The sequence below is a fragment of the Chelonia mydas genome, chromosome 18 (genome assembly GCF_015237465.2).
Source record: "Chelonia mydas isolate rCheMyd1 chromosome 18, rCheMyd1.pri.v2, whole genome shotgun sequence".
NCBI classification, from domain to species: Eukaryota; Metazoa; Chordata; order Testudines; family Cheloniidae; genus Chelonia; species Chelonia mydas.
Window position 1 is genome coordinate 17,308,339 of NC_051258.2, and position 14,304 is coordinate 17,322,642.

The following is a 14,304-nucleotide window of genomic DNA, read 5'->3' on the forward strand; positions in this document are numbered from 1 at the left end:
AAATTGTTAATCTATGGCTTTCTACTTGAGATAAGGTAACAAAGCATTACACAGCCTTATTTACAAATCTGATCTGTGCTGAACACAGATAGATAATAGTATATTATCTTACACAGTCTTATTGGAAAAAAGATATATAGGTAAAATTTCTAGCTAGCTACTTGGTAAATGTAAGGGGAAAGAGTATAATTTAGTTTTTGAAACCTAAATTAATTCAGACATATTTTTCCATGCAGTTTCACAAAAACTGCATTAACGTACTTTGCTCACAGTACCTGAAGCTTAATTTGAAATTGGAAGGTACTTTGAGAAACCTATTATACGAAGGTAAGATTTAGGATTTTTAGCAAGTTGTAATTTATATTTCAATCACATATCAGAGATGTTGAATTAAATATGCAATTCAATGAACATGCTAAATAAAGAAAAAAATAACCAATCCTCAAGAGCATCCAAAGATGTGTAAGAAAATGGCTTTCCTAATCCATAAAAAAGTGTATTCATTTGATTTTAATTAAGAAGTCTTAATAGTTAAAATAATTGGTTCAAATTTTAGATCAATGTACAGTAGACTCCAAAGCTGGCATAAAGTTAGACTCCTATTCAGGAAAGCACTTAAGCATGTTTAAAATTAAGCATGTGCTTAGGTGCTTTCTTGAACTGGGGTCAAATTTGCATCTGTTTCTCCATGAGTCTGTGACTAAATTGTTCAGCATCCAACCTCTTCCCCTTTAACAATGAATGTGACAATGTTCCAAGATACTGTAGTAGCTTAAACTAGTCAATAGAGTCAAATGTCCTATTTCTAATTCAAAATGTGTTAAATTAAATTAAAATTGCAAAGGGCCATGAAAGGCTGTACTGAGAAGGATATTTGAAAGCAAGAGGTAAAATTTAACAAGAGCTTCTACAGCAGATTGAATTCAGAACTTTTAGCTCTCACGGAGGTTGTGCTCACTCAGTAACTGTATCTTGTTGATATTCCAATACACTGTTGTAGGGACTGAAAGGGTGGGGGTTGGTTTGTTAAGCACCATGGCTTATCTTACTGAGGCGGCTAGAAATTCAAAGCACAGCCTATCACTACAAAGTGGCAGAGGGCAGTGAGCTGTAAAATAGAATCTCTCGAGTATGAAATCAGTTATTGTATTAACATGACTTGTTCATTTCAGTGGGCAATATTTTGTGTCACTTCACTGGGGTACAACAGAAACATCAATGTCAGAAACTATTTCCTCAGGTTAACCTGAAGAGTTGGCAACTTTTAATTTCAATTATATGCAAAGCAAGCAAGTTTGGTTCAAGCTGTTTCATCTGTTAATAAATAGCATTTACACACACAATGCTGGCTTTTTTCACTTTTAAGCCTGATCATAATTGGTCTTCTTTTGTTTGGTTTAATAGAGTTCCAAATAAATGTGATATTTCCTTGGTATTTTTTTAAATTAAAGTTACTGAATTCTTGGGGGAATAATTGATATTTTTGTGGGTTCAGAACATCTTAATCTAAGATTAGCCCATGCTTAAAAAGAAACAGACCTGGGATGCTCTCATTTGCTGATTCATAGGTATACAAAGGAATTTATCAATATAGTCGTTTATTGGAATCTGTCCCAACTGGACAAAACATTTTGCTACATAAACCATTATCAATATTATGTTAAAGAATTGATGTAGACATCCCTAGAAATTTCTATTTAAATGATCTTTGTTGTAAAGATTTCTATTCCTTTATTTCATCAGCTCTTTTCATCTTAGCCTTTCATATGAACTACCAATAATCAGGAAGTTAACCTGAGCCATACCACAAAGGATGGCAGCTGACAGAAATTTTTTTGCCTATGTTAATGTAAAATCCCTTTTGGTAGCCCAGACAGAAACTCAGGTCCCTTTTCTCTAATTACCAGAGTGGTTCTTTGCCTTTTTCAAAGTGCCTGATATATTAAGTAAAAAACAATAGAAGTATTAATTCAGGGCTTGAACAAAAGCCCACTGAAGTGAATAGGAGTCTTTCCATTGACTTCAATGAGCTTTGGATTAGCCCCTTGTTCACGATCACTATCGGATACTACAGAGATGGGCATGTTAGATTTACTAATATTCTCTTAATCCTCATTTTGCAAGACCATGTAATTTTTCCCCTCACACTGGCATGGAATATTAATGATTTTAGATCAAACAAAAAGTCAGATAATTCTCATGCCCCATCCCTCCTCACTCTTTTGTCTGTTTATTTAGCTTGCAAGATATTTGGAGCAGGAATCTGTTATCCTACATCGGCCAGATTTTCAAATGCTCAGCACCCACAACTGGAACCAGATTTTCAGAGAAAAAAAAATCAACTCCTTTGTAGGAACCTAAGTAAATAGTCAGATTTTCAAAAGTGCTCAGTTTGCTGGATGCCAGACTCCTTTGAAAATCTGACCAATTATTTAGGTGCCTAATTGAGATCTTAAAATCTGGTCTCAGTTGTGGCTGCTGAGCCCTTTTGAAAATTCTGGTCCACGTCTATAAACTCCAGTGCTTTTCTGTGCAGTTAATTATAACAAATCATCTTATCACCAATGTGTGAGTGGAAAGTGGGCATCTAACTCCCTTAGGTGTCTTTAAAAAGAAATGAGTTAAGGCAGGGATTTTCAAATACCTAGAATATGGAAGGAACTATGTGAAATTAAATTCTATCTTGTCTAAAGACCTTCATGTAATTACCAGAAATAAAGGGTAGGAATTAGGAAATGAAGGATAGGAATAAACGGTCAGTTTTCAGAATGGAGAGAGGTAAATAGTGGTGTCCCCCAGAGTTCTGTACTGGGCCCAGTCCTATTTAACTTATTTAGAAAAAAGGGTAAACAGTGAGGTGGCAACATTTGCAGATGATACAAAACTACTCAAGATAGTTAAGTCCCAGGCGGACTCCAAAGAGCTACAAAAGGGATAGATAAGACAGAAAATATCATATTGCCTCTATATAAATCCATGGTACGCCCACAATTTGAATACTGTGTGCGGATGTGGTCGCCCCATCTCAAATACTGAAATTGGAAAAGGTTCAAAAAAGGTCAACAAAAATGATTAGGGGTATGGAACGGCTGCCATATGAGGAGAGATGAATAAGGCTGGGACTTTTCAGCTTGAGAAAGAGATGACTAAAGGGGGGATATGACAGAGGTCTATAAAATCATGACTGGTGTGGGGAAGGTAAATATGAGACGGAATAAAGAACACTTCCTTAACACAAGAACTAGGGGTCACCAAAAGAAATTAATAGGCAGCAGATTTAAAACAAACAAAGGAAGTATTTTTTCACACAACACACAGTCAACCTGTGGAACTCCTTTCCAGAGGATGTTGTGAAGGCCAAGACTATAACAGGGTTCAAAAAAGAACACGATAAATTCATGGAGGATAGGTCCAGCAATGGCTATTAGCCAGGATGGGCAGGGATGGTGTCCCTAGCCTCTGTTTGCCAGAAGCTGGGAATGGATAACAGGGATGGATCACTTGATGATTACCTGTTCTGTTCATTCCCTCTGGGGCAGCTGGCATTGGCCACTGTTGGAAGACAGGACACTGGGCTAGATGGACCTTTGGTCTGACCCAGTATGGCCATTCTTATGTACCTGATAATTTTTCTAGTCACATTTTATTTTACTCCAAAGCAAGTTATTTCAATGAAGGCAAAATACACAAACATCAATCAGTAGGATGGATCTCTTCAAAGTTGCACTGTATTTAAAGGCAACAAGAATTGCATTTTTAAGTGTTTTGCTTAGGGAAAGCTTGAAACATACTATATATTATGTTCAGATTGAATTATTTTATATGCTTTCACAATATATTAACAGGAGAAATCACTACAGACAGCTTGTGCCCAGCAAAAGCTTGACCAAAATATTAATTAGGACTATGGGAATTTTCAAGCCTTCCCATTTCTATCCCAGATACACTTCTGTTACAGTTAAAAGCTATTTCTGTGATATGCACCCTAGCTAAAAAGTCTGGGAATAGAAAGAAGAGGCAGAATCAGGAAATGTTTCTGCTTCTTATGTATGCGCGCACATAAATGCCCATGGCATCTCCTTCTATGCAAAAGGGTACTTTACAATTTCTGCACCTTAATGGCTGTTTAAAATCCATACCAACAAGGAGTCCGGTGGCAACTTAAGACTAATGGATTTATTTGGGCATAAGCTTTCGTGGGTAAAAATTTGATGCATCTGAAGAAGTGGGTTTTTACCCACGAAAGCTTATGCCCAAATAAATCCATTAGTCTTTGAGGTGCCACCAGACTTCCTGTTGTTTTTGTGGATACAGACTAACATGGCTCCCCCCTGATACTTAAAATCCATACCATTTCCCTTTGGTAGGGGAGGGTTTGTGTGCTCCCAAGCACATGTGGTGTTGTGATCATGGGGAATGCCTAAACCTCAGTACTCTCAGGGCACCTAGGCAGGGTTGAAATCCCTCTGCAATGTCTTGGTGGCTCAGTGGCTATCAGTCGCTTTGCGGAGCCAGTACTTTGTAACACTTCTAGTGTGGTTCCCAGTGTGCCAAATGGAAATTAATACATGTAGGTGGAAGATACAATAACTCCTCACTTAAAGTCATCCTGGTTAACGTTGTTTCGTTGTTACATTGCTGATCAATTAGGGAACATGCTCGTTTAAAGTTGTGCAATGCTCCCTTATAATGTTGGCAGCCGCCTGCTTTGTCCACTGCTTGCGGGAAGAGCAGCCCGTTGCAGCTAGCTGGTGGGGGCTTGGTACCAGGGTGGACTGGCAGCTCCCCACTCCCCTAAGTTCCCCGTGCAGAAGCCACTGCTCCTGCCCTCTGCCTTGGAGCTGCTCCCCGAGCCTCCTGCTTGCTGGGGGAGGAGATAAGGGGGGCTAATGTCAGGGTGTCCCCCCCCTGCTCCTGCACCCCACTTACCCCGTCTCCATAGAGCAGGGGGACACACAACAGGGCTTAGGACGGAGAGGGCTTCCTGGCAGCAGCTGTGGTCTCAGTTTGCTGATTAACTTAACAAGGCAGTGAACTTAAGAGTGGGTCAGCCTACTTAAAGGGGAAATGCGCATCTCCCTCTCACACACAGGGTGCGTGTTACTGTCTTCCCTCCCTCCATTCCTGCTGCCTTGTAGAGTGTGAGGCTATATTAACAACGAGTTAACCCCTTGAGGGCTCAGCCAATTGCTAGTTCATCATTTAGCACTAAGGCAATCCCTGGGAAATATCCCACCCTCTGACTTCACCACCTCAACCAAGGTACACAATCATCATTGCTGTGTACAGTATTAAATTATTTGTTTAAAACTTATATATATAGTCTCTATATATAATTATAACTATATATATATAGTCTTTTGTCTGGCAAAAAAAAAATTCCCTGGAACCTAACCCCCCCCACCCCCCATTTTACATTCATTCTTATGGGGAAATTGGATTCACTTAACATCGTTTTGCTTAAAGTCAATTTTTCAGGAACATAACTACAATGTTAAGTGAGGAGTTACTGTACGGAGTATTCTGGCCCTGTACCAGCAAAACACTTAGGCACATGCCAGCAGCCAGTTAACTTCAAAGTTAAGCTCACAGGTTAATACTTTGCAGGAGGGAGCCCTAAGTTCTGTGGTACACCTCTACCCCAATATAACGTGACCTAACACAAATTCGGATATAATGCGGTAAAACAGCGCTCCAGTGGGGCGGTGCTCCATGCTCTGGTGGATCAAAGCAAGTTTGATATAACACAGTTTCACCTATAACGCAGTAAGATTTTTTGGCTCCCGAGGACAGTGTTATATCGGGGTAGAGGTGTATTTACTGGCCAGAGTCACTGGGTTTGGAGAGTGTGGTGAATAGAGCAGCAACTCATTCACTCATACTCCCTCTTATGTGATCGCACCCTCTGAAATCCCACAGTGCTATACTTAAATGTTAGTCGCACCGTGAGGTTTCTGCAGGCTTTGGAAAGGTGGGGAGAGTATGCAGTATAGAATTCCATGATTTAAGGGTATTACTTATGGCCAACCTTTGAGCCTCATTTCATAAACTAGGATGCATGAGGCCTCTGCAGGATTGGAACAAATGACCAAAGGTACCACTGTGAGTGGGGTCCTGGTATTTTGAACATGTTGGGTACAGTGATTTTATTCAACACATTTCTGTAAAAACGGTCAACAACTGACAGGTCATCTTGCCACAGAGCACAGGCCAAGATTTAAAAAAATAGATGCCTGAAGTGAGGCTCCTAATTCTGTGTCCAGGCACCGAAATGAATGATACCGAGAACTATTGCAAACCAGGCCTCATGTTTCAGTGCTTACATTTGGATTTAGATGCCTAATTTTAGCCACCCATTTTTCCCCCCAAGTCTCAGCAGAGACGTTATAGCTGCTGCAATTTCCGTTTTGGAGCGGATGGTAGTAAATAAAATCCCATTAGCACATTTTTAAAGCACCAAGGTGGAGGGTTCACATAAGGGATCTAATGATCTTGATGCTATGGTTTCATACTGTACATGACATAAATGAGAGATGGGAAAAGGAAGAAGGAATAGCAAAGGGAGATGAGATTTGTTTTGGAAGGTAATTTTTTACAGCTCTATTTAACAGAACTGACTCTACTGAGAATAAAATATAAATGCAATAAATACAAGAGCTTCCTGATTGTAACTTTAGCAGATTGTTTTGATGTTAAGGCTGCAATAAGTCATCCTCTCAGATTTTGAGCCTGTTTACTTACTGAATATTGATGAAATCCTTGAGATGCTCACTGACTCCCACCAGCTTGCAGAAGTTAACACTGTAGGATGCATTTATCAAAATTATCTTCTTTTTGTAGGTTTTACCTACATCAAAATCCTAGAAATAGCACACAGATTCAATCACACCTCCATGGAGCTGGTAGCATTTTCACATGTGATAATGATTTTTTTTTTTTTTTACAACATGGTCTGCAGTAGCATCTGAAGGTCCCCATCAGGATCATGGCCCTTTATGCTAAGTGCTGTACAAACACATTTAGGAAGCTTTCCTGCCCCAAACAATCCAATTTAAGACAAGAGACACAACTGAACAACAAACAGCAAGGAGGAGGTGGGAACTAGTAATAGGATCATGTGGTAGTGTTAGCCAGCTGTGTGCACAACTTGATGTTTCCAAGCCATTTTTTTGTTGCCTGCAGTGAATGCATATAAGAATATTATTACATTAAAGTTTGATTCAGGGTCTAGTGCTCTGAGCACAAGACTGAGAACCAGAAACTCTGAGGCAGTTTTGAAATCAGTCATTAAACTATGGTCTACACTATGGCTCCAGCTAGTTTTTAAAAACTGGTTAGGATTTAGAGGAAATTTCCCCAGTGCATATCCTTCCCCAGGCCTAAGGGTCCCGGTTCTAAAGGTGGTATCGTGTAGCTGCAGTTCCCACTGACTTCAAATGGAATTGTGAAAATTATAAATGCTATGCAAGTGTTAGGTATTATTCACTGCCTTTTAGAATCGTATTTTATAGGCACACTGTCATCAATGAATTACATATTATTAACAAGGAAAACTAAATAATTACCCAACAGTAGATTAACACTAATTTGCAAATTGTTTACAAATATGAATACCATCTATTATACGTCATCCTACTAAAAGGTGCAGGTAGCATAGTAGTAATTCACTGATTCATCTGGGACTCCTAAGAAGGGGGCTCCCAGTCAGTTAGTGTGCCTGCAGTCATAGTAAAGGAAATAAAAATTATTCTGCAAGTAAAAAGAGAAGTAACAATGGAATAGGGGAAACTACAAAAGAGTTAACAGCTGATCTGCTGGTCTTTTTAAACATGGGGATACTTTTAAATCTCACATGTAATCTAATGGTCAGATTTTTAAAAGTGCTCAGCACCCACAATTAGAATAAGATTTTCAAAAAAGCTCAGCAGCCTTTAGGCATGTGGAGTGACCGGATTTTCAAATGTGCTCCATACCCACCAGTAGAAGCTACTGGGTGAAAATTGGGCCATGTGAACCTTACTGAAGTAATAGGAACTTCACGCCAACCATATTTTTGGAATGAGCTAATAATTTATTACTAAAATTGTGTATGAAACTCCAGCCACAACAGGAAAAGGTAAAAAGATTTCTTCCTCTGGCCCTCATCTGTTTATGAGGCTGTCATCCTTTGTTTACTTCCATATGAAAAGAAATATGAAATGATCATTGGAGTGTTTGCCAAAGGACAGGGCACATAAAGGCAGAGCTTTCAGTCTTGTTGATAATGCACTTTAAGATTTAAGAAGACTTCTCGCATCATGCCAGAACCATGACTTCAGTTTGATACTTTAAGAGAGTTGTGTGTCCGCTTGGATACAACCACTTTACTTTTCTAGCACGTTCACCGTTTTCTTTGGGCATGTTTTTAAATGGGGAAATGGTACTGTCCAATATGGCCAAATGCTTTCTGAAATTCACTGCTGAGAAGCCACCAGTTCAAACCTTCATAAGGGATATCAAAATCTTTAAGTAAAACATATTTAGTTCTCAAAAAACTGAGAAGGGAAGCATTGTAATGAACTGGTAAAATTAAAGTGCTATAATAGCAGGGGACAATAGGGGGCTTGGCACATGCTCCACCTGCCCTCAAGCATAAAAATACCTAAGAAGTAGAGAAGTTTGCTAAGATTCATAGATTCATAGATATTTAGGTCAGAAGGGACCATTATGATCATCTAGTCTGACCTCCTGCACAACGCAGGCCACAGAATTTCATCCACCCCACTCCTGCAAAAAACCTCTCACCTATGTCTGTGCTACTGAAGTCCTCAAATCGTGGTTTAAAGACTTCAAGGAGCAGAGAATCCTCCAGCGAGTGACCCGTGCCCCATGCTACAGAAGAAGGCGAAAACCTCCAGGGCCTCTTCCAATCTGCCCTGGAAGAAAATGCCTTCCCGATCCCAAATATGGCAATCAGCTAAACCCTGAGCATATGGGCAAGATTCATCAGCCAGATACTACAGAAAATTCTTTCCTGGGTAACTCAGATCCCACCCCATCGAATATCCCATCACAGGCCATTGGGCCTATTTACCATGAATATTTAATTACCAAAACCATGTTATCCCATCATACCATCTCCTCCATAAACTTATCAAGTTTAATCTTAAAGCCAGATAGATCTTTTGCCCCCACTGCTTCCCTTGGAAGGCTATTCCAAAACTTCACTCCTCTGATGGTTAGAAACCTTCGTCTAATTTCTAGTCTAAATTTCCTGGTGGCCAGTTTATAACCATTTGTTCTTGTGTCCACATTGGTACTGAGCTTAAATAATTCCTCTCCCTCTCCGGTATTTATCCCTCTGATATATTTATAGAGAGCAATCATATCTCCCCTCATCCTTCTTTTAGTTAGGCTAAACAAGCCAAGCTCCTTGAGTCTCCTTTCATAAGACAAGTTTTCCATTCCTCGGATCATCCTAGTAGCCCTTCTCTGTACCTGTTCCAGTTTGAATTCATCCTTCTTAAACATGGGAGACCAGAACTGCACACAGTATTCCAGGTGAGGTCTCACCAGTGCCTTCTATAACGGTACTAAAACCTCCTTATCCCTACTGGAAATACCTCTCCTGATGCATCCCAAGACCGCATTAGCTTTTTTCACGGCCATATCACATTGGCGGCTCATAGTCATCCTATGATCAACCAATACTCCAAGGTCCTTCTCCTCCTCCGTTACTTCTAATTGATGTGTCCCCAGCTTATAACTAAAATTCTTGTTATTAATCCCTAAATGCATGACCTTACACTTCTCACTATTAAATTTCATCTTATTACTATTACTCCAGTTTACAAGGTCATCCAGATCCTCCTGTAGGATATCCCTGTCCTTCTCTAAAGGAGTTAACACCCTGAAGCAAGAATCCTGCATATATGGTATCTGTGGAGAAGTATTATCTTCCTTTTGCAGATAAAGAAACTGTAGCATTAAGGAACTGAAGTAATTTGCCAAAGATCACACAGGAAGTATGACGAAGAGCTAGGACTAGAACCAGCCCTGTCCTACTATGTGTTTCCTCCCATGTATATGAAAAGCCACAGCAGAAAGGCTGCATGAGGGAGGATATTTCCACCCCAATTCTGCCATCACTCTACACCCACGGAGAGCCCAGTTCTCCAGTACTCCATACTAGGAGGTATTCCAGAGCAGGGCATACAGCTTGGGAAGTATGGGCTATATATCTGTTCATCAGTTATGTACCCATCACATAGCTTACCCATGTGCCTTGAAAGAATAAACTTTAGCGCACTGACCATGAATACGGATGTGGCTGGCCGAAAAGTTGAGTTCATATTTGATGCTACAAAATCGTCATTAAAGTGTGCCTATTTGGGGAACATTTCACAATGGCCTGGAAACTGGCTCTGTAAGAGGTGACAGCGCGTGGTGGGAGAGGGGGGGAAAGGGGAGGAGAATGTGACATTGTGTTGAATACTAGAAAGCTTTTGTTCCTGTTAATAATTAAATTATATTTGACAGTGGGATACAAGACTTTCTTTAAGCAGCTTTCTATTACATTAATATTGTATTTATACCACATACTCTTGAAACAGTTATTACGTTAAGTAATTTACTTTTAATTGATTAGCATGGAACATAGCCTAACAAGAACCACATATAATTTTATCTCCTCAGGCAGCTTCAGATTATGTGCTGACCTTTCTGACTTAATTCCTAAAAGTCTGAAAGCCCATTTAAGTCGATGGGAGTCTTGCCTTTGATTGCAATGTGCTTTTGACTGAGACACTGGTTTGTACATACAGTAAATACACGAAGCCACAATGCAAAATATGCACCAACCTTGAAGTGAATAAGACTTGGTTTGCTATAAAAAGGACACCCCTTAAATTCACGACCGGACACGACTTGTTTGCGAATAATTCCACTTCGAAGTTTCTCCAAGTTTTCAGTGAAAATCTTTCTTTCCATTTTACTTGCACCTAGTGGCTTTGGATCTGTTTCATCTTTTGGCATCTAATAATTGAAGCCAATAAAAATGGTAATTTATTGATAAGAAACCATAGTTCAGAGATTTTTGTACACTCTTGTATTCCATCAAATTTTCAGAACAGAACCCAAATTTTGACCTTACAAATTTGTGCCTTAAATCCGTTCCAGAAAACATAGTTTTCACATTTTAATTAGCAGCACTGATTGGATAGCTGGGTATATAATCGGTTGATTTGTATGTGCAAATGCAGCATGTAGACAGACAAATGGTTATGCATTCAAAATTAAAGGCTAATCTGAGGCCTCTTGAAAATCAGGCTCAACATATTCTCTAGACTAGAAAGTAAGAAGAGAAAATGATACTGTAGGTTAACAAAGCATATTTGCCAAATCTGCTCTCAGATGCATGCATGGTGTTTCCACAGTGATGGATAAACTTATCAGAAAGTAGAATTTGGCCCTTGTAGGAAAAGCTAAAGAAGCTATCATTTAAAAGAAAAAGACTATAGGTCCAATTTTTCAAAAGCATGAAGAAAATGTGCCTGCACAGTTTTGAACATGTGTGTAATTCCAATATAGTCACAACAAGGAAGTGTGTGGTTTGGGCCATTTCTCAACTACTCTAGATAATTTAGGTTTTTCTCTTTTTACATTTAAAGAGTCAAGGAGAGGAACAGCTGAATACAAGTACTGAAAACTGTCGTCTGTAGAAGAGGTAAAGTGGCAGTGAACTGAACAGATAGGAAGTGTTGAACTAGATACTTAGGCATTCATCCCTCTCATTTTAAGCTCTCTTTCTGATTACTAGCATTCTTCCAGAAGTTCCATCCACATAATGATAATCATTACGGGACAATCTACTGAGGAGGAATTTTATGTACCGTTTCTGATCCTCTCCACCCTTGTTTCAATTCCAAACTGAGCTAACAGCCCAAATGGCAGTTTGTTGCTGGTTACCAAACTATAGCTTGCAGTTTAAGCAAGTGGAAAATAGTCAAAAATGATGGAATTAGAGACAAAAGGTTCGCCAACGCCTCAGCCAAGTGTCAACAAAATCAAATGGACTATCATCTGGTTAAGTGGCCATTCTTTGGCAGGAAAGAGGAAGTGGTCAAAAATCTACATCTTGACAAAAGAAACAGCTGGAGGTTCCTGTCCACACAGACTTTTGTCTCCTGAACCTCAACTGGAGATGATTCTCGAAGAAGAGAAAGGACTATAAGAAGAGATAGAAGGCGCCCCAAAGTATTCCTCCCTTCTCTCTACCCAGGGTTTCCACAACACTTGAAGACAAAGGAAACAGTTTTGGACTGGGGGAGGGATCCTGACTGAAAGAATTCGGACAGTAAGACTGTTAGAACATATGGTGAGAGAAGCCTTTGCTTTGAAATCACTTAGCTTGTTAAGTTAGTTATAGTTGCATTTTACTCTTTATTTACTTGTAACCATTATGACTTTTATGCTTCATTACTTGTAATCACTTAAAATCTGTCTTTTTGTAGTTAATAAACTTGGTTTTATTGTTTTATCTAGAGCAGTATGTTTGGATTGAAGTGTTTGGGAACCTCCATTTGGGATAACAGGATTTGTGCATATCATTTTCTATTAATAAAATGATAGACTTTATATGAACTTTTATTGTCCAGGAGAAAGCTGTGCAGTACAAGACACACAATTCGGGGGGAAAGTCCGGGTCTGGGAATTTGCTGGTGATGCTCTGCAGTGTAATTCAAGGGTGGCTGGCCATAGAAGTCTTGCAGTAAATCTGGGAGTAATTTACATGCTGGAAGGTGTGTGAGAGCAGACCACAAGTAGTAGCTCTAACAGCCAAGCAGTGTAAAAGGCACCCCAGGTTGGAGATCTGGGAGGACACAGCTGTTCGTCGATCCAGACTGTACCCTGGGTAATGTCACAACACTATAAACACATTTTATATAGTGAAAAATAAATAAATAAATCCAGTGTCTGAGTAGGAGGGAGTCAGAAACCCAGCTGCCTACCAGCCAAAATGCAACAAAATGTTGACAGCTGCACACCCGCCTCTCACTCTCTGGGTTTAACATAATGTAAAGAGTGAATGCGAGATTCTGGGTTATCAGCATCTGGACGTGAAAATCTCTTTACCACTGCAAAGAGGTTAGACACTCGGAAAATACAAGGGCAAATCAAGAAGACCTTACACAGCCCTCAACCAGGCAAAACACCCTTACTTGTGTCAATGAGACAGAGGGACAGACACTGCCATCCGCTACATCAGAATGTATCTGGAGTGGCTCCATTAACTTCAAGAATGGTTCCTGTTGTTAAGCATGTCCATTTCATGCTGTGGGTCTATACTGCTTTCCAGGGTGACTGCATATAGTGTTTAATTGGTCACATGATAGACAGTGCAGTGTATACATAGAAATTAGAATCAATAATGGAATATTTTGCACTTCATGATGCCTGTTAGCCAAGGCTCTCAAAGCACCTTGGGAAAAATGATCTCAACAGAGGGAAGCTTGGAACAGGATTTACGTTAACAGTAAATTGTAGTAGTCAGTGGATTTACTTCAGGTTTACACTGATATACCTAAGAGCAAAACCTGACCCTTAGTATGAACAGTAGGACTGGCTTAATGGAAATATGAGGGAAATTTGTACTGTTGCCATTGAATGAGAAACTGCTTCAGCACTTTTACACTGGCCTATGTTGTCTCCATGTTGTTTACTTGCAAACTGGCTAGCGTTACGGAGAGGCCAACATCCATCAATCAATTAAACAAAATAATGATTTAATTGGAATTGCAAATGCAAAGATTTAGTCATCTACAGAAATTTACAAACACTGCAAAATATTGGGATTTCTTTCCAGTGAACCTATTGTGCTAAGACTCAGCTTTGGAGCTGAATTAAGCTTACCAGGCTAAGGCTGTGCTAAGATCTTATTACACATACCAGTTCATCTGAAACACTGTGAGCCAAATTTATCCCTGACGTGCAACTCTCTTGACTTCAACAAGCAAGGACTTCGGGGGCTATAAATAACTGATTGGAGGTGTTCATAAAGGATATTTTGTAAGAGAAGAAAGCCATAGTTGGTAGAGGAGCCTGTGACTGGAATCTTGTCAACCCTGTTTGGCTTCTTTCTTTGCTACTTCCCTTCAGCTGGAACTCAGCCTCCCAACTTCCACTTGTTTTGTACTTTGCACCTGGGCAACACTATGTTCTGACTATTGTATACAGCAATACTGCCTCTCCCCCACTTAAAGTGAGTCTTTTTCTGACTTCCAGAGTGACTGACTGCTCCACAAAGTCAACTAACTTTATAGCCAT

General features: G+C 39.7%; 1 protein-coding gene and 1 long non-coding RNA gene across 10 annotated transcripts in view; one reads left to right on the top strand and one right to left on the bottom strand.

Moving 5' to 3' along the window:
• LOC119563953 overlaps positions 1 to 14,304 on the top strand; it is a 127,874-nt gene that overhangs the window by 91,750 nt on the left and 21,820 nt on the right. The gene's annotated exons all lie outside the window — the stretch shown is intronic.
• The window catches only part of CFAP74 (cilia and flagella associated protein 74), a 106,445-nt gene that overhangs the window by 52,266 nt on the left and 39,875 nt on the right, over positions 1 to 14,304 (bottom strand). For all 8 annotated transcript variants that reach the window (XR_006286459.1, XM_043531787.1, XM_043531784.1 and 5 more), the window contains 2 exons: positions 10,840 to 11,013; positions 6,742 to 6,860 (listed from right to left, as the gene is read on the bottom strand). Coding sequence is in view for 7 of the 8 variants with exons in the window: in XM_043531787.1 (XP_043387722.1) it covers positions 6,742 to 6,860; positions 10,840 to 11,013 (293 nt within the window). In the remaining variant the exon portion in view is untranslated. The remainder of the gene's footprint in view (positions 1 to 6,741; positions 6,861 to 10,839; positions 11,014 to 14,304) is intronic.